Genomic DNA, 19,925 nt, shown 5'->3' on the forward strand with positions numbered 1-19,925 from the left:
TCATACTTGAAAGACTCTACGCAAATATTGAACATCCTTGAAGAACAAGAGTGGCAGCCGGAGTGGCTTCTTGCCACTTTGGATGTAAAATCTCTATATACCTGCATTAAGCATGAACAAGGATTAAGAGCAATAAAAGAATTCTTAATGCAAGATTCAAATGTAAGTGAGGAAGGGAAGGAGTTTGTCATAGATGCTATAGAATTTATTTTAAATCATAATTTTTTTTGGTTCAACGACAAATTCTTCCTCCAAACCTGCGGGACAGCCATGGGAACTAGGTTCGCGCCCAGTTATGCCAACCTCTTCATGGGATATTGGGAGAAGCATACCCTGGGAACAATGGCACTGGACGCGAACCTAGGGATCTGGAAACGCTATATAGATGACATCATAATTATCTGGAAAAAAGGGGAAGTAGAACTAAAAAGATTTGTAGAACAGATAAATTTAAATGAGTTCAATTTAGAATTCACATTAAATTTTAGCTCGAAAGAAATACATTTCCTTGATTTACAAATTTATATAGAGAATGGTAAAATATGCACACGTACCTACTTTAAAGAAGTAGATACAAATAATTATGTGCTGGCCTCAAGCAATCATAATCCACAGTGGATAAGAAATATTCCACAAGGACAATTTAGAAGGATTAGAAAGAACTGTAGTACTCTGGAAGAATATGACATACAATCCGAAATCCTCAAAAAAAGATTTAAAGATAGAGGGTATCAAGAAAGGGAAATACAAAAAGCATATGAGACAATAAGGGATAAAGATAGAAAACAGATGCTTAAGTATAAAAAAGAAGAGACAACTATACTAGAAAATGTAGAGAAAGAGAGGTTTAACATGTGCTTTGTAACACAATATAATTCACAAGCCAATAATGTTAAAAGAATTATAGAAAAACATTGGAATGTGTTAGCTTTGGATAAAGATTTAGAACCCCTTCTACCTAAAAAGCCAAGAATTATTTTCCAGAAAGCTCCAGATTTGAAACAAAAATTAGTACATACTGGGAATAATGGGAAAAAAGGGTAAAGAAAAAAAGAAAGAGCAACTGAAAGGGTTTTTTCCATGTAGCCTTTGTAAGGCATGTAGACACAGTATAAAAACAAAAACTTTTAAAAGCCAGAAAACAGGAGAAAATTTTGAAATAAATAATTTAATAAAATGTGACACCCCGAATGTAATATACATATTGGAGTGTCCGTGTGGCCTCCAGTATGTGGGTAAAACAAATAGAAACCTTAAGGAAAGAATAAGAGAACATGTGAATAACATACAAAAAGGGAATGTAAAACATATAGTATCAAAACATTTCCTTGAAAAGCACAATAAAAAGGTAACAGGCCTGAAATGGTGGGGGATAGAGAAAATTGAAAAGGATTGGAGAGGTGGAGATCTAACAAATAAAACACTAAGAAAGGAAAGCTGGTGGATTCATAAATTGGGGACCCTCTCTCCAGGAGGTTTAAACATAGATTTCAATTTGAGAGCATTCCTAGAGTAAAAATAATATGTTACTAATTGAAAGAATGTGATCTCGAGGAATATGATACTGTAACAATGTACAAGAGGTTTCCTTTTTTCTTTTTATATACGGATGCTTTACTGATAGCGAATACAATGTTGCTGCTGCGCTGTAATAACTGTGTTAATGTAAATGTTGCAACAGAGGTTTTAAATACTGTGGAATAGTTAGCTATAGGTGCAGATATGCCTTTACGATGGGTTATGTTCATTTGTGCGGATAAAGTTTGGATAGTTTTGAATCTAGCTGGGCTTAAAGTGGAGAGCATTATGGGAAGAAGAAATCGCTCTTGGAAGAAGCCTATTGGCGAAACGCGTCGAGCGGAGACAGATCGTTTGGAGCTGCAGCGCAAGACTGAGATGCGCAGAGCAAAGTAAAGGACGCTACGGTTTCATTTGAAAAGCGGACTTCACAGATTTTATATGCGATTTTAAAACGAGGCGTTTGTGAGTGTATTTTATATTTTTTATTAAACAGCTTTTTTTAAACGATACTGCACATGCCGCTCTATTTTCTGCCCAGCTAGAAGGTTGCCGGATGATTATTGGAAGGACACGGCTTGTTCTCTCAAAAGCGCAGATTCACTCACGTCTGTGAGTATAATATACCACCAGATCAGCACTGGGTGAAGATTTCATTTAAAAGAAACTAATTAAGCAATTAAACCAAAACTCTCTATGCTTGCTACCATTTGGTGTCTTTAGAACTAATTTGTTAATTATTAATCATAAGAGGTGTTTGTGAGATAAGGATATTTTCACACTTTTTTTTTTGGTGTTTGTTTTATTTTTATTTTTATTTTTATTTATTTTTTATATCTTTATTTTATTTTTATTTTTCACTGGTAAAAATTTTTTCTAGTCACATATTATTATTCACACTAATATATAAAATAACAGTGGTGTATATATATATATAAAATAGACACACAGTCGCACAATCGAAGTGTTTTAATTTTGTCACACATCGTTTGCACTTTTATATACGTTTAATCACGCACAGTTAAAGGTGCATTTATACAAAAAACAGCAGAAAATACTGCACCATATTACGCATATCTGTTTTTGTTCCCTTTTTTCCTTTGCTTTGTCAGGAAATACAGCGATTCCCCTTTACCTATATTTGAAGTCCCTAAGGTTAACACCCCTTTTATAACATATCCTCGGGGGGCCTGGTATAACTCGTCCCAATTCAGTATCAGTCTGTCCTTTGTGCCTGTTAACCATTTTAATTCCTTTGAATGGGAGATAGATTGCTTAAAATTCTGCCACCAATTATCACTGCGAGATCACTACAAAGATGGGTTGAGTAGCGACTGTTAATTCTACGTTAAGATGAAAAAGTACATTTATTCCACCTATGGTGAATCCGGCAATTAAATTATTTAAAAAGTCTCTGGAACGCGAGGGCCCTAAGTTAGCAATAAAAACTTTGTCCGAAGACGTGAATATTGTGATCCGCCCAGCGGATAAGGGTGGCGGGATTGTCGTTATGAACTATATTGACTATCAACAAGAAATACAGAGACAATTGGCAGACATGGCAGTTTATAAACGATTAAGAGGAGACCCTGTGGTATTATTCAAATCTAAGGTTGATGCTCTGATAAAAATGGCATTGGATTGTAATATGATTAACGATACATTGAGCAAGTTTTTGACTAATGATTTTCCTATATGTCTGATTTTATATACTTTGCCCAAGGTGCATAAGAGCTAGACACAAGCCCCGGGCCGACCTATAGTGTCGAGTCGGGATTCCTTACTACATCCGATTGGTTTGTATTTAGACTCTTTACTTCAGCCAGTGGTACGTGATACTCCAACATACGTAAGAGATACACCCCCTTTATTAGATAACATTAAACAAATAAGTGTACCTTGTGATGAACCCTGCCTTCTTGTAACAATGGATGTGGTGAGTCTTTACACGATAATCCCCCATGAGGCAGGTATTGAAGCAGTAAGACACTCTTTATTAGACTCCGAATCCTATGAGGGCCCACCAATACAGTTAGTGTTGGAGTTGTTGAATCTGGCTTTAACTTTAAATTATTTTCGGTTTGAAAATGTTGTTTTATTTACAGGTGACAGGTGGCGGGTACAGCAATGGGGGCAGCCATGGCGCCCGCCTATGCAAATTTATACATGCATAAATATGAGCAACACAATATAATACCTAACTGTCGGGACCGATTATTGGTTTTTCGTTGTTTAATCAATGATATGCTTATAATATGGCAGGGGAGTGTGGAGGAATTCACTGAAATGGTAGAGGAGTTAAACAATTTGGACAGCCCAGTCCGCTTCACTTTTGAGATACATCCCTCTAAGATACACTTCTTAGATGTAGAGATTTTCTTTAATTCCAATCGTGTGGAGTATACCCTATCTAGGAAGCCCACAGATAAATATGTCCTCCTCCACTATAAAAGTTGCCATCCACGCCATATGAAAAAGTAAATTCCTACATCTCAATTATGTAGGGTACTACGTAACAATTCGGTTCAGCAGTTGGCCGATCAGCAGCTGGAGACGATGATGTCCCGGTTTAGGGAAAGGGGATACCCTGAGGCTGTGCTCCAGAGTGCTTTAGAAGCAGCCAAAATTCGGTGTGCAGGGGCAGGTAAGATAAGGGAGACTATAGAGCCAAGGTTATTTTTCACTACTACTTACAATGGGCATATGAGTAAATTTAATAAGCAAATCAAAGACCAGTGAAAGATTATTGAGTTTGATACTGAACTGGGACGAGTTATACCAGGCCCCCCAAGGATATGTTATAAAAGGGGTGTTAACCTCAGGGACTTGCTGGTTAACAATGACCCGATAGATTGTTATCAGAAGAAACCAACAGGTTGGCTAATGGGCCTTAAATCTGGGTCCTATTGTACATCAACGGTAACTTGGTGTTAAAATGTTACAAATTTGTTATAATGTTGCAACTGTTATGATTTTGTTTCTGCAGAAGTCTGTTTGGTTACTTTGTTTTTAAAGTTGTTTTAACTATATGTCACTATTTGGTGTAAATCAATTACTGATTGTATATTATTTATCTGTTTTTGGTGCAGGTTACTTTTAGTCACATGTTCCGGTGGGTGTGTTCTTTGGGGTGAGTGTCATAAGTTTTATCTATGAAAGGAATACCTTAGGTACTGTGAACAGGGTCTTCAGAAAGGTCTTAGAGAACTGAAACGTCGACCAGTTCTGTTTTTTTAAAAGTATTTAAATAAAATGTGGACATTTTAACTATTTAAATCCCGGTGTGCACCTGACTCCAGGGCCGGATTTACATAGAGGGCACCCCTAGGCCCACTGCCGTCCGTCGCCCCTGTCCCCTCCCCTTTATTCGTGCAAATTTTCATCATCAATGGGAAAATTAAAAAAATTATTTTATCTCCAGCGCATCCCCAGTGTTTTTGAACCAATGTGGGTGTGGTTGGGCAACATGCCGCCCCCCTAAAATCCTGCCACCCTAGGCCCGGGCCTAGGTGGCCTTTCCACAAATCCGGGCCTGCCTGACTCCTTCGATTGATTGATAACACAGCCTCTTAAGGTAGCACCTGGGTCCTGCAATTTATGTACGGAGTGCGCTGGAATTATGGATTATATATATATATATATATATATATATATATATCTCTATATATATCTATCTATCTATCTATCTATATATCTATATCTATCTATATCTATATATATATATCTATATATATATCTATATATATATATCTCTATAAATATATATAGATATATATATATATCTATCTATATATATATATATATATAATTCACCATACTGCTATTAACCAAACAGTAGGAATTGTATTAAGTGAATGGTGATGGCCACTTTACTATCTTTGTGCTGCATGTAGCCAGCCCTCTTTGCCATGCCTCTTCTAACGATAAAAAGGCGCAACATACTTATATAGGCAGTTGTGCTTTAGGTGAATTCTAAACCTGAGTACTGAAATTTAATCGGTAACACACGTGTAATAAAGCAAAAGCAAGAAAAAAATGATGCCAATCAAGTACAGTGATGTGCAATGTGCGGATCTCCTGCGCTTACTAACAGCTAGAATATCACTGCTACCATCACCCACGGGTGGGCAAGGATACCACAACCCATCAAAATCTCTACAGGTTCTCTGCAACAGTAACTTGCAGTTATAGCTCACCCATAGCTTACTGCAGACGGAACCATATGCTTGCCTGTATCGTGTCAGGCCGGAAGTCTTTTTTGGTGCGCAACAACATGTCGGCGTGTAGGGGATTTTTATTGAGGAGGATAAATGACTCTTGTTTGACCTTTCGCAGACATAAATTTAAGAAAAAATGGGTAAGGACTTTATGAACTTGGCAAAGGTTTCATGCTTGGTAAACCAGATTTAACAAGAAGTCACTGGAACCCCGTATTTATCCTTTTGCGATCAGCAGTTCAGCAGCTCCCTCCCTGTCCATCATGAAACCTTATAAAGAAAGCTTTTACCAGACTAATAATTGTCCCTACTTCATGGTACTCTGGAATGTGTTGTGTTGCAATGACATTATCTGATTATGGAGATTCTTGAACTGTGTATGTTCAGAAAGTCAATTAGGTGTATTGCTACAGCTCACGATTGACTTGTTTATGGCCTTGCAGCTCCTGTTGTGACTCTCAGTACTCTCTTGTTAGCCATTAACGCTTGTCTGTTCTTTATAGTATTTATAGTACAAGTACTAAAGTATACGAATAGAGAAGTTTACCTGTTTTCAGAAACTTCAGTGTTCAGATTTGAATTTCTCCAGACTTCTATAGCAGATACTCTTTAAAGATATACTTGAAGTTAATATATACGTTTTTTCTGATTTGTTACTGTTCTTGGAGAATTAACTGATATTGCTGGATGACTTTGGATGCATCAATATATAGGTAAGACTGTATAGAAATGAAGTTGTCATATATGCAGTGCTAGTCAGTGGTCTCGCAGTTATTTGATGGCAAATTGTCATCCATTTGTTAGCCAATAAAAGGTATCACCAAACTTTACATTTTCTGTAAAATAAATATGCACATTTGACATTTGCAACGCCTGGTGTACCAAATATAGCTATCTGTGATTTAAAAAAACATCATCATTGTTGTCCAAGACACAAGTGCAAGAGCTCTAAGGGCACAACATTGTACCCCTTTATGCCTATGTACTCAGCACATGCATCTGTGGCAGTGCACTGCTGTCAGTTGCAAGGCAGCCTCATACTAAACATATACCATAGGCTGGAAGTATAGGGCTCTTGCATTATGCACCCTGTGGCGCTTTCCAGCATGCAAATCTTTATGATGAACAAGCACATGGATGTGACAGGGGATCCGTTTATACCTTCCTCCCACTCACCTGACCCATATATAACGTTTATTCTCAACGTTTTGGCTCCTTAACTGGGGCCTGAAGACGACCCCCGTTTAAGGAGCCGAAACATTGAGAATAAAACGTCACCTTTATTTTTCAAAATCAAGTCCTTGGAGTGCGGCTTGTTTGTTTACTGCATACTAATGTGTTGACCAGCACCCAGGCAGCTGTGGATTGTTAAGAGTGCACCAGTTAAGCATATTGAATATATATATATATATATATATATATAATATATATATTATATACACAGACATAAACGCTTGCACTCTGAGCCAGTCTTGGTTCTCGTGTGGTCGCTGGGTCAAATATTATATATAAAATTTCCAAAGGACTCGCACTCCAATTTCAGTAAAATATTCAACTTTTATTCATTCTTGTGCATCCAAAGTTTCGTCCCTCATTCGGGCCTTTATCAAGGATAAAATACAAGTGTTTGAGTGACTATTTATGTACAAAGCCCTTCCCATTTTTTTAAAAAAATGGCGCCAACGATGACATCATGCATGTCAGATCAGATTTCATTATTTCAATTGGTCATCCAAAACATCTTAAAAAAGTTTGTGTGCTCACCACCAGTGTCACTGTTGAGTGAAGAAAGTGTCCATTAAAAAGTCCATTTGAAATAGTCCATTTCATGCAAATTTTTACAAAGTAAATGTTGTTACAATCATACAAATCCACATTAAATACTGTTGCAATCAATGTGTCCATTTTCATTATCCATGCAACAAATGTAACAATCCGTTATAAGACATTTCCTGTGCTGTCTACTTATGGTAATACATCATGATAATTTTCTTTCGTTTTTTTTAAGTTGTTCTTAGTTAAAAAGGAACTTAACACTAATTGGCCGTTTAACCCCTTTGGTGCCACACAGTCTAATTCGTGGATCCAATAGGCTTCCCTTTGCAGTAAAGACTTACCAAAATCACCACCATGGGCTTTAATCAGAACATGCTCAATCGGCATGCATCTGAATGCTGTCGGGCTGTGCTTGGCTTCAGCCCAATGTCTCACCACCAACTGTTGTGCATTGTCCTGTTTCTTATTCTTTTCATTGTCCCTGTCCTCTCTCTCTCTCTGGGTCCAATGCAGCCCTAATACTGGCCCTGTGCATTCCAATTTGCTCCTTGAGCTGTGCTATAGTTTTCCCACAATATATTAGGCCACAGGGACACTTGATTAAATAGACAACCATAGTGGTGGTGCATGTCATTCGCTGCTTAATTGCATATTTTTTGCCTGTACGTGGGTGTGTGAAATTGGAGCCTAAGATCAGGCTGCTGCACATTACACAACTGCTGCATTTGAATACACCAGGGCGTTGTGCTAGGAAATGTTCGGTCAGGGGTTTTGTGTACTTAGTTAGCTACCATGTCTGAAGGACTTAAGCTTTCTTTCAAACTCCTTACCTTTTTATAACTAAATTTAAGTCGGGAGGGGGGGTAACTTCTTATGTATTGTCTCATCACTGGAGACCAATTGCCATTGTTTCAATACACACTGTCGCTTAAAGCTTGATGCTTCCCCATACCTACTTACGTAGTACATGTCCTCTGTATACCCTTTCTTTGCTTTCATACATTCCTGTTCAAGCAACATCTCATCTCTATCTAAGTTAAGGGCCCATTCCATAACCTCTTGTATCAGTGCAGAGGGATAACCGCTTTCCAAAAATCTGTCAGCCATGGTGGTTAAATCTTCCTTTTTTTTTTATGCCAATCGCTGTCAATGCGTACCACCGTAAGCATCTGTGATTTAGGTAGCGAGTCTAACAAGTGCTTAGGTTGAAAGTGTATAAGGGTGGTGATAAACTGAATTCTTGTATATATGTTAAACCCACCGACAGGAATACGATTTTGCATTATCACAGTAACCACCCTAAGCACTTGTTAGACTCACTACCTATATTTGGTGAGCACAAACAATTGCGATTTAAGGGGTGAAACATTAGAATGGCATAGGGTTAAGGTTTAAAATACTAATAACATACATGCTCAGTACCTGTTAAATTTTTATGGCAATATGCCGGACGTAGCCCTGCTTTTGATTCAACCAATGCAGATGTGCAGGGCTTGAATGTTTTTGTTGTGAGGAATGCCATTTTACCTGTCCCATGCATACAATACAATTAATTTTATTATTTATGTTGAATGGTTTTGAGGACACCCAATCAGCTATTTTATATGATGTTTAATTAAAACATTATAAGTATTATGTTAAATTGTTTCTTTTTTTTAAACTTTAAGGCAACAACGCTTCCAAAAATTCCATGCTCAAGGCTTGCTCTGCAGTATTTTGATATTAACTACAGTATGCAGTTCGGCGATCTGTGGCCTTCGATTCGTATTAGTCTTCTCACAGAACAAAAGTATGGGGCTCTTGTCAATAATTTCTCCCACAAAGAGACCGTATTGAATAATCTCAGTGCTTTAAAAGCAAAAGACTTTATCTCTGAGGCTCAAAGTGTGATATCGTTATTGCAAACACAAAACAATGTGGACACCTCAGAAAAAATGGTATTTACTGAAGTGCCTTTGAATCTGGTTGGAGAGAAAAACGACGCAGAGCAAACTCAAGCAACAAACCTGTTATCGTCTCTTTCTAATTCAAAACTCACATGTTTCACATTTTCCAGGGGTGATATCAGTCGCTTTCCACAATCAAGGTGATCTATTTTGTATTTTATTAATTTATTTTTAAAACACTGCTGAACAGGATTTACTTATACAATTTGCTTACTTTTGTTTCAGGTCAGACTGCTTTGGACTACTAGAGTATTACTTGATGGATGCTGCCTCACTATTGCCTGTTTTGGCTCTTGACATACAGCATGGTCATAGTGTGCTTGATCTTTGTGCGGCACCGGGAGGAAAGACTTTGGCACTTTTACAAACTGAAAATTGTCGTATGTAATTACTTGCTATACACTTTATATATATTAATTTATAAATAGGTTTAAAGGGTTTGTTCACCTTCCAAACACATTTTCCAGTTCAGTTTGCTATTTTTTTTGTATTATTGAAGTTTCATTTTTCACCCTCCGTCTCCCTGAAGAACCGCCATGATAGGGGTCACCGACTCTGTAAATTGATCTAGTTGATCTATTTCTTGTATTTTGCCTTGCCAATTAGTGATGTGTGGGCTGGGTCAAAACCCACAGGTCGGGCGGATATGGGCCGACATCTCCACAGGATTTACAGGTTGCTGGCAGGCTTGTGCTGAGCTCTCCCTTCCACCCTCCCTGCATATTACCTTTCTCTGCTCGGCTTCCACCTCTGGCAGCCTCTATTTATTGGTGTGTTCCTGCGCACCCTGCCTATTTCATTGTCCTCCTGGATTACAGAGGTGCTGGACTGAAACACGAGAGGAAGGAACATAGTTTAAACAAAATAGAAAGTCTTTGAAAAGTCTTTGAACTACCCCTTTAAATTAGATGCCTGAATTTGATGCTTTGGTTCTATAAATGACCATGACATAATTCAGAAGAATATTCAGATTGAGAGAGTTCCTGATTTGAGTTTCTGATTTCACTTTGTTTTTCAGGAATTAATTGCTCTGGCTTGCTGCAGAATGAAATTTAAAAAAAAAAAAAAAAGATTTTAGGCAGAGAGCTCTTAATTTTGCCAAAAACCCACTTGTGGAGAAAAAATAACACTAAAAAATGTATTATAAATTATTTATAATTTATTTAAAAATTATTATAAAATTATTTTAAAATGTAATTTAGCAGCAAGCCAGAGAAATTGATTGCTGAAAAACCAAGTGAGGTCAGGAACTCAATTTTGTTTTCATCAATTAGTTGCCTGACCATGGATGGTTGAATGTATTATCTGCTCCTTAGGGGGTTATTTTTCAAAAATCAAGTTTGCCGTTTTTCCGCTATTCTGAAGCTCTGAATAGTTGAAATTTATTAAAGAAGAATAATGTGAAACGTCACCAGTAACAAACGGGGAAGTAAAAGCTGGCGTGGTTCTGTAGAAGTTAATGGGAATAGTCTCAAGAAATCATATTAATTGCATGGTTTCTTCCTTTAAATACCTTGGATTTCTGCTGAGCTGTCTCCCCCCCCCACCAGCGGCAGCTTTCCCTACTTGGGGAAAAAATGTGAATTTGCAAAAAGGCTGAGGTATTTGAGGAAGAAACCATGCAAGAGTTTTGGAATTCTTGCGTGGTTTTTGTTAGCAGATGCTCGAGCACAAGCATCTCCGTGTAAAGATTTATGTGAACATCATACATCATACATGTAACATACAAAATCCATACACAGAAAATATAGCTGCTGTTTTTTGCCTTGTGGTCTTTAACTGCTCAACACGAGTATGATCAGTGTAACAACCCCGTTTTATAGTTCGCAGATTGCACTTGAATAGTATATAAAAAAAAATTCTAATTTGTCTAGTAATTATAATTCAAGATTAAGCCATGGATACAGGTTTACAGGATACAGACACATACGATATGTTGTTTCTGATACAATTCTGAAACTCTTTTCCAGATAGCTCAATGCTTGACAGCTATGACATATAGCATCTCAGATTACCATGTAATAGCTATGTCAAAATACATTGAAGTTAGGTTGGGAAAGGGGATAAGAAAGGAGAGAGTAAAGCTCCCCATAGACGCGACGATTCTTCTTGCCGAACGACCTATTTTAGGGAAGCCTGACCAATTATCGTGTGGTTAGTGGTATTCGAACGATCGTACATCTTACGATTTTTCGGCCGACATCTGTAGGGAAATTGATCGGCCAGGTCAAAAAATCTTTGTCGGTCCCAGTGCAATCTCTCTATGTTTGCAGGGCCAAGCAGGCAGCTCCCCTTTGTTTTCCTGGTAAATTGGTCTTTTTAGTTGATGGTAAATTCATACGATCGTTCTGAGAAGATCGTGGTCTCACGATCAGGATCTGATCTTTTAAAAATCTCAACATCTATGGCCAGCTTAAGAGTGTTCAGTTTCCGTTCTGCATGTACTTAGCAATTCAGTGGGGCTCATGTATAAACACTGGGCAAATTTGCACCTGAGCAGTAACCCATAGTAACCAATCAGTGACTGACTTTTTACAGGCAGCTGCGGGTTAAACAATGAAAGCAAACATTTGACTGGTTGCCATAGGTGCAAATTTGCCCAGTGTTTATAAATGAGCCCAGTGTGTTTTATGGGGTTTAATTAATGTTTTAATAAATTTTGAGTAGACTTACAGTATGTAGATTCAAATTATGGAAATAAACCTTGTCTGGAAAACCCCTGGTCCCAAGCATTCTGAATAACAGGCCCACACTTATATAAAAGAATAATTCTTCTGTATGTAGGTATAATTGCCTAACAAACTACATTTCTGTGCATTTTCAGAAATATTAGATTGTATTATCAATATGTGCCTTATAAATATTTTAGATTCTTTTTACAGCCTGCTCTTCTCCCAAACAGAATATCTTGCTGCCAATGACTTGTCAACTTCCCGAAGTAGCCGACTCCACAGAGTTTTGCATAGCTATGTTCCCAGAGACCAACGTGCAGAGCATAAAGTGCGCATCACATCGTGGGATGGAAGGCTGTGGGGAGATTTGGAGGCTAGTACATATGACATGGTCAGTTTGATGCACATGCTTATCTAAGTAATTATGCAGGGCATACATTTTTAGAATGCTAATACCAGAATCTTTACCATATTACCTAAAAAAATGTCATCTTACTTTTGTTGCTGCCGTTTTATTTTTTATGCTAAAATAGCAGAGCCTACTGTATGTATGCATATAACATTCTTTGATATCAATACTTTATTAATGCTGTGCTTTATGGGTATTTGCTTATGTTGGCTATATAGGTGTTGGTAGATGTCCCTTGTACCACTGACCGGCATTCCCTTTTAGAAGAAGAAAACAACATTTTCCATCGTATAAGGACTAAGCAGCGACAGATGTTGCCATTGCTTCAAACAGAACTGCTTGTGTAAGTAGTATGGCATTATTACATTGTCAAAGACAGCCTGACATTGACAATAAAATGGTATCAATGTCCTTTCTTGAATATGAGAACATATTTACTGGAGGTATTGCACTAGATGAAAGGTTTCTGTGTTACACAACAGCTTGCTCGGTGCAAGGTGTTTGCCAACTTATTGAGATAACTACTATAGCAATTGTTTATTAACCTCTTACAGACCTGTGTGAATGTTTTTTTATTACATCAAGCAGTGAAACTTTTTTGTATATATGAGCATATATTAAAGGAACAGTTGAGTGTAAAAATAAAAACTTGGTAAATAGACAGGCTGTGCAAAATTAAAAATGTTTGTAATATAGTTAGTTAGCCAGAAATTTAATGTATAAAGACTGGAGTGACTGGATGTGTAACAGAACAAAACCCAACTTCCTGCTTTTCAGCTATCTAACTATGGGTTAGTCAGCGACTTTAAGGGGGGGCGACATGGGCCATAACTGTTCAGTGAGTTTGCAATTGATTCTTAGCATGCAGCTCAGATTCAAAAGCAACAGTTATGACCCATGTGGCCTCCCCTCAAGTCACTGATTGGTTACTGCCTGGTATCAGTGGAAACCAAGAGAGCTGCAAAGCAGGTAGTAGTATTCTGGCTATTAAGACATCCACTCCAGCCTTTATACATTACATTTTTGACTAACTATGTTGAATTTTTTTTTTATTTTGCACAGCCTATTTACGCAGTTTTTTATAATGAACAATTCCTTTAATTGTTTAATGTATAAGAATATACATATCAATAAAATTGTAACATACCTCATCTTGTTTTTAATCAAGGACAATATATAACAGCAGTTAGGCAGGATATATATATATATATATATATATATATATATATATATATATATATATATATAGTTGAACTTGATGGACGTGTGTCTTTTTCACAATGTTATTCATTATGTTACTAATAAGCAGCTATATGTTTCCTCAGATCTGGCCTTCGTGCTGTGAGGCCAGGAGGAGAAGTGGTGTACTCCACCTGTTCTTTGTCACAGTTGCAGAATGAGTGTGTTGTGCAGAGGGCAATTGAGCTTGCAGCTACTGATCATGGAGTTCTCGTTAAACCCCAGGACCTTAGCTGCTTCAGGGAAGTCTTCAAGAACACTTTCAATTTCTTTCAAGATTGCCGTGTAGGTGAATTAGTTGTTCCTCATCTCACAGCAAATTTTGGACCTATGTTCTTTTGTAAACTTCTAAGAATTAAATAAAAAAACTCTGTCATCAGCTCTAACACTGAAAGCTGCAAGTGGTTATGGAATGTAGTTGTGTGAACAGTGGCATGTTTTTTTAATACTTTGATATATTCTAACTGAGGACAACACAATATATATATAAATATATATATAAATATATATATATATATATATATTAATAAAAAAAAATTGTAAATTTTGGTTGCTGTATTCAATTTCTTTACACAATGGAGCAAGCAAAATGTGTTTGGGGGGGAAAAAAGCTTATTGTATGGGTTATTGCATTTTCTGTTTTTTCTCCCCAAATCTCCTTCCAAAATGTTTTTTCCATTTCTGTTGTTTTCAGATTAACCAGAAATAACAACTTGCTTTCCATCTTTTAGTTTCACGTTCCAGTCTCTGGAACATGAAATGGCTAAGAGGTTGGAACAGTGTTTAAACGAGGCAATGAGAGTGGGTGAGCTAAAGAAGTAAGAGGAAGCTAGGGTAGAATGGGCAGTGGGATCATGGTGGAGGAGTGAGGGGGGCATACAGTTTACCAGCTAAGGAGGTCCTTCTGTTACAATGAAAACAGGCTAATACTAGCTTAAGATATAATTCTTCATTAAGTAATGTAAATTACAAAATGAAAAATTAGTATGTATGCTGGCAAATGCATGGAGTTTGTCAGGTAAAATGGGAGAGCTAGAGTTAATTGCATGCTCTAAAAATTATGATATAGTTGGTATCACTGAGACCTGGTGGGATGAAACATGTGATTGGGCTGTGAATTTAAATGGTCACACCCTATTTAGGTGGGACAGAGGGATTAAAAAGGGTGGAGGAGTGTGTTTGTATGTAAAGCCTGAATTAAAACCATGCTCTAAAGAAATAACCATTGATGGCACTGGGGAGGGTGTGGAATCCCTCAGGGTAGAGATTTCGACTGGGGAAAAAGGTTACAGAGACAATTGTCATTGGGGTATTCTACAAACCATATTAAGTGGGAATTGCTTTTCACAGGGTTAAACACAGAACAAAATGTCTTTAAAATGCTGCATAATAAATATACGTCAGTATATTCCCCTTGTAAGCAAGGAGCGTTGTTGCAAAACAAAATGATGCAATAGAAGTGTTGGTGTTAAGGTGGGTAAGAAAAGACAATTGAGATGGAAAATGATCTTGCAGCAAGTAGTAAAAATAATCCAAAGTTATTTTTAAAATATAAAAATTGTAAAAAAATTAAGCAGGAAGGGGTTTGACCCTTAATACGATAGGGGTGTCAGCTGGTTGATGAGAACAGAAAACAAGCAGAGATTCTGAACTGTTATTTTTCATCTGTCTACACAAATGAGGAACCAGTTAATGAAGGTTTCCTTCTCAATAGTCCAAATTCTAGCACTACAACTAATGATGCATGGTTCAAAAGAGACTAGAACATGTTAAGAAAACAAAGATTTTGGAATTCATCCCAAGGTACTAAGCAAACTTAGCTCTGTGATTGCCAAACCTCTTTACTTGATTTTTCACGATTCATTGAAATCCGGCATGGTGTTGAGAGACTGGTGAATTGCTAATGTGGTGCTACTATTTAAAAAGGGATCCAGTTCTCAGCCTCAAAACTATAGGCCGGTTAGTCTGACGTCAATGGTAGGAAAGGGATAAGATACTTTAATACAAGTAATAATAATGTGCGTTTGTGCCAGCATGGTTTAATGATTAACAGATCTTGCTAGTGGATGTAATCTATTTAGACTTTGCTAAAGCATTTGATACAGTGCCACACGGGAAGGTTACAGGTTAAATTAAGGAATGTTGGCCTGGATCATAGTATTTGTACCTGGATAGAGAACTGGCTAAAAGATAGACTACAAAGTGTGGTGGTAAATGGAACATTTTCTAATTGGATCAGTGTTGTTAGTGGAGTACCACAGGGCTCTGTACGTGGTCCTTTACTTTTCAACTTGTTTATTAATGACCTGGAGGTGGGCATTGAAGCCCTGTTTATATCTTTGCTGATGATACAAAATTGTGCATCCATGCAGGACGTTGCCACTGTTGACTAAATTGGAAAACTGGGCATCAAACTGCAAAATGAGGTTCAATGTTGATAAATGCAAGGTTATGCACTTTGGCAAAAATAATATAAATGTAAGTTATACACTAGATGGCAGTGTGTTGGGAGTTATTTTGAGAATGATCTAGGGCATTGTCTAATTCCGGGCAGTGTCATTCTGTGGCCACTAAAGCAAATAAAGTTCTGTCTTGCATAAAAAAGGGCATAAGCTCAAGGGATAACAGCTTAATTTTGCCTCGTTATAGGTCCCTGGTAAGGCCTCATCTGGAGTATGCAGTGCAGTTTTGGACTCCAGTCCTTACGAGGGATATAAATGAGCTGGAGAGAGTGCAGAGACGTGCAACTAAACTGGTTAGGGGGGATGGAAGTCTTAAATTATGAGGGTAGACTGTCAAGGTTGGGGTTGTTTTCTCTGGAAAAAAGGTGCTTGCGAGGGGACATGATAACACAAGAGGACATTATTGACAAATTGTAGGGGACCTTTTTACCCATAAAGAGGCCACCCCTTTAGACTAGAGGAAAAGAACTTTCATTTGAAGCAGTGTTTGTGGCTCTTCACAGTGAGGGCAGTGAGGTTGTGGAATGCCCTGCCAGATGTTTTTGTGTCTTTTTTTTACCATATTCAACTATGTAACTATGTATGTCCCTTTGATTTTGGACCTGGTAAGAAAGATTAAGAAGAAGCTTAATTTTAATCCTGAAGGGCCAGAGAAGCTCTAACCTCTTTAACCAGCAGTTGGATAAGAGCGAAGTCAAAAGAAGAATGTATCTCTTCTTCCTGATCTGATGATAAAAAGCTTTGATCATCTGAAGCTCGAGCTGCAAATGTATAATCTGGGGTACAGTCTATCTTCAACTGTAGCTTTCTTGTCGAAGAACCATTACTGCGTTCCCTATCAACAACCTCCCTACTCCATGCAGGGACATCCATGCTAGAGCCTTAAATTAAGCCTGAGGCTGTAGCTAGGGATGGGCGAATTTTTTCGCCTTGTTTCACCACGGAATGGATGCCCATAGACTTGTATGGTGTCATGCGCCAAAAAAAAGTGTGTCAAAAAAAATTTGCAGCGCGACAATTTTTTTTATATATTCTTTATTTTTCAGTACAAAAAGCATTTCACAAATAGATGACCAGCATGAAGTGGGTGGATGAGTCCACAAAGATAAAATGAAATATCATACAACTCTCACAATATTCAAACATCAACTTTGCGAATAACACAATATTGCCAAGTAGTATAGATATAAAATTATTCAGAGAAATGAGTAACACAATAGAGATTATCCATACATCACCCAATAAACACTTCAGTAGTCAAAAATGCAGAATTATTGAGAACAGTAGCTAGCCATGTAAAGGCTTTTTGTCCTTGTATTATCATTGATTAAAGGGAAAAAGAAAGCTAAGAAGTCAGAGAGAAGAAGAAGAGAAAAGAAAAAAGAAAAAATCCAGCTGTTCCGAGGTGCCTTACACAACAGCGAGTTACATACAGAGTGAGGGGTCGAGTAGAGAATCCTAAGGTTTAACAGTAAGGTGGTCAGAGTGCTCCTAGTCAGATTGCGACAATTTTTTTTGATGTCCATAGACTTTGATGGGTGTCGGCGACATTTCGCCGGTGGCGAATTATAGGCAAAAAGAAACGGGTCAAATTCCCCCATCCATAGCTGTAGCCAAACAAAGTCCGACACAACTTTTTATCCGGTGAAGTATGCTCAGAGCAACCCAGGCAAGTGCTGACATAATAAAATAAAAAAAAGTTTAGCGCTGAACTCAAATACAAATGGAGGCAGCTCTCAGTAGTGTACTATCCTCGGCTTCATAAACACCAACCAGGAAGTGCTTAAAAAGAGATAGAGCGCACAAGGGAAAACTCCCATAGTGTATTACTAATGGCATACTTGCAAGGATTCAAAATCCTCTTAGCAAGGAATTTGTTTATTGGAAGCATGTATCAAGTAAGGATCCACCACAGTGCTCCCACCTATAGGCTGGAACTACACAATGCTTTTTCTTGAGACGCGCTGAGAGGAAGTGCATGTGAGGAGACGGATGCAGCGAATATAAGGTAAGTAATAGAAATGTTGGACCTTGTCGCTGCGCGCATCTGACACGACTGTCGGATGCGAGCGCTGCGCATTGCGTCTTCATCTGACAGTTGTGCTGTGTCGGATGCATGCAGCAACAAGGTCCAGCATTTCTATTTCAGCCATGGTTCAGTGTTTCAGCCATGGCTTCCCATTCAATTGATGTGTGAAAAAGCAATAAAAGACAACCGTGTATAAATGCTTTTAAAGCTTGCAAGTATACCATTAGTGATTCACTATAGGAGTTTTCCTTTGTGTGCTCTCTTTTTTTTTTTTTTTAAACACTTCCTATGTGCTGACAGAGGTCTGCATATTCTCCTCTCTTTTGATCTCTCCCTTGGTCTGGACAGTCTTGTGACACTGAAAAGACAAGCAGTGTGCAATAAATACCTTCAGTAATTTTTTTGTATTTTTTTTTTCCAGGGGATGGAGACTTGATAGGGGTGACAGCTAGGACAGGGGCCTCAAAGTAGAACCAGCAAAAAAATGCAATCAAAAATAAGCAACCTTCGGGTAAAACTGAAGCAGGAAACCCCTATACTTTCCTACTAACTTACTGGAACTGATCAGGTAGGACTCTGGAAGCAGACTGGCAGCCACAAGACAAAAGAGTCAAATCAAAGAGTGAAATTAGAGATCACCACAGTCTGCTAGAGTGAAATTCTGCCACTCTCCATAATTTTTATGGCATTTTTAAAAGAGTATTTATCAATGGGTGAAAGTGAAAATTCACCTTTAAAAATGCCATAGAAATAAATGGAGAGTGGTGGAATTTCACTCTAGCAGACTGTGGTGATCTCTAACTTCACTCTTTGATAAATATACCCCATGGTTTCCAGCAGGAACTAAACCTGCCACCACCCTGTCTGTCACCTAATAATAGGATATGAGGGCTCAAGGAGATATTGCCCAATGCAGCCAGATGCCCTTGGGGGAGGCAGGCCACTAAAGCCAGGTGCAGGGAGAAGCAGCATGAAACGTACATGGCTGGACACAATGTTACTGAGGTAAGCTGCTGGGGGAAACAAGAACTCTCTGAGATGCCATCCCCTGCTCCTTCCCCTGAAAATAAAAATGAGCTCCTGGAAAACGGAGTACAGGAGAAGAAAGAACCCAAAAACAAAAAGACCCCCAGGGGAGGTACTCTTTCTAATTTATGTGTTGGGGGGTGAGTTCTTCCTTCAGGAAAGGGAGGAACTATCCAGTGAGAATGGACATGGAGGGGACCGGGGAAAGTGATTTTGTTTGAAACCAGTCCACGGTGCAAAAAACCATTGGGTTACACCACTGGGTACTTGTGAAACTAGTAACACATATAGACAGGGCTGCTTAAATAAATGGGCAAAAAGAGCAATTACCTAGGACCCACCATCAACCATTTTACCTGCAATAACTTTTTGACTAAAGCATCCCCCAGAAATAGCAGACATCCATCCCACTTTAATCAGATAAAAGACAGCAAATACTGTGCATTTATTTTTATTTTTAAAAAACCAAACCTTAAGCATCGGAGCCCTCCGTGCCTGTAAGCCCTGCCAAGTTCCTCCTGATAAAAGACACACACACACATCAGGTACACCATGGAATGATCCAATTAAATATTTATTTTCAACTGATGGTGGTTGGCAGGCCAGACTGGCAATCTGTGGGTTCTGGCAA

General features: G+C 38.1%; 1 protein-coding gene across 1 annotated transcript; it reads left to right on the forward strand.

The window, feature by feature from the left end:
• Positions 1–5,784: 5,784 nt before the first annotated feature.
• nsun4.S (NOP2/Sun RNA methyltransferase 4 S homeolog) lies at positions 5,785–14,171 on the forward strand. Its single transcript, NM_001095412.1, is given in 6 exon segments — positions 5,785–5,875; positions 9,179–9,597; positions 9,683–9,837; positions 12,360–12,520; positions 12,757–12,881; positions 13,864–14,171. Coding segments are annotated over 6 exon segments (1,221 nt in total). The 5' UTR covers positions 5,785–5,791; the 3' UTR covers positions 14,141–14,171.
• Positions 14,172–19,925: the final 5,754 nt, after the last annotated feature.

This window comes from Xenopus laevis, chromosome 4S (assembly GCF_017654675.1).
Source record: "Xenopus laevis strain J_2021 chromosome 4S, Xenopus_laevis_v10.1, whole genome shotgun sequence".
NCBI lineage: Eukaryota > Metazoa > Chordata > Amphibia > Anura > Pipidae > Xenopus > Xenopus laevis.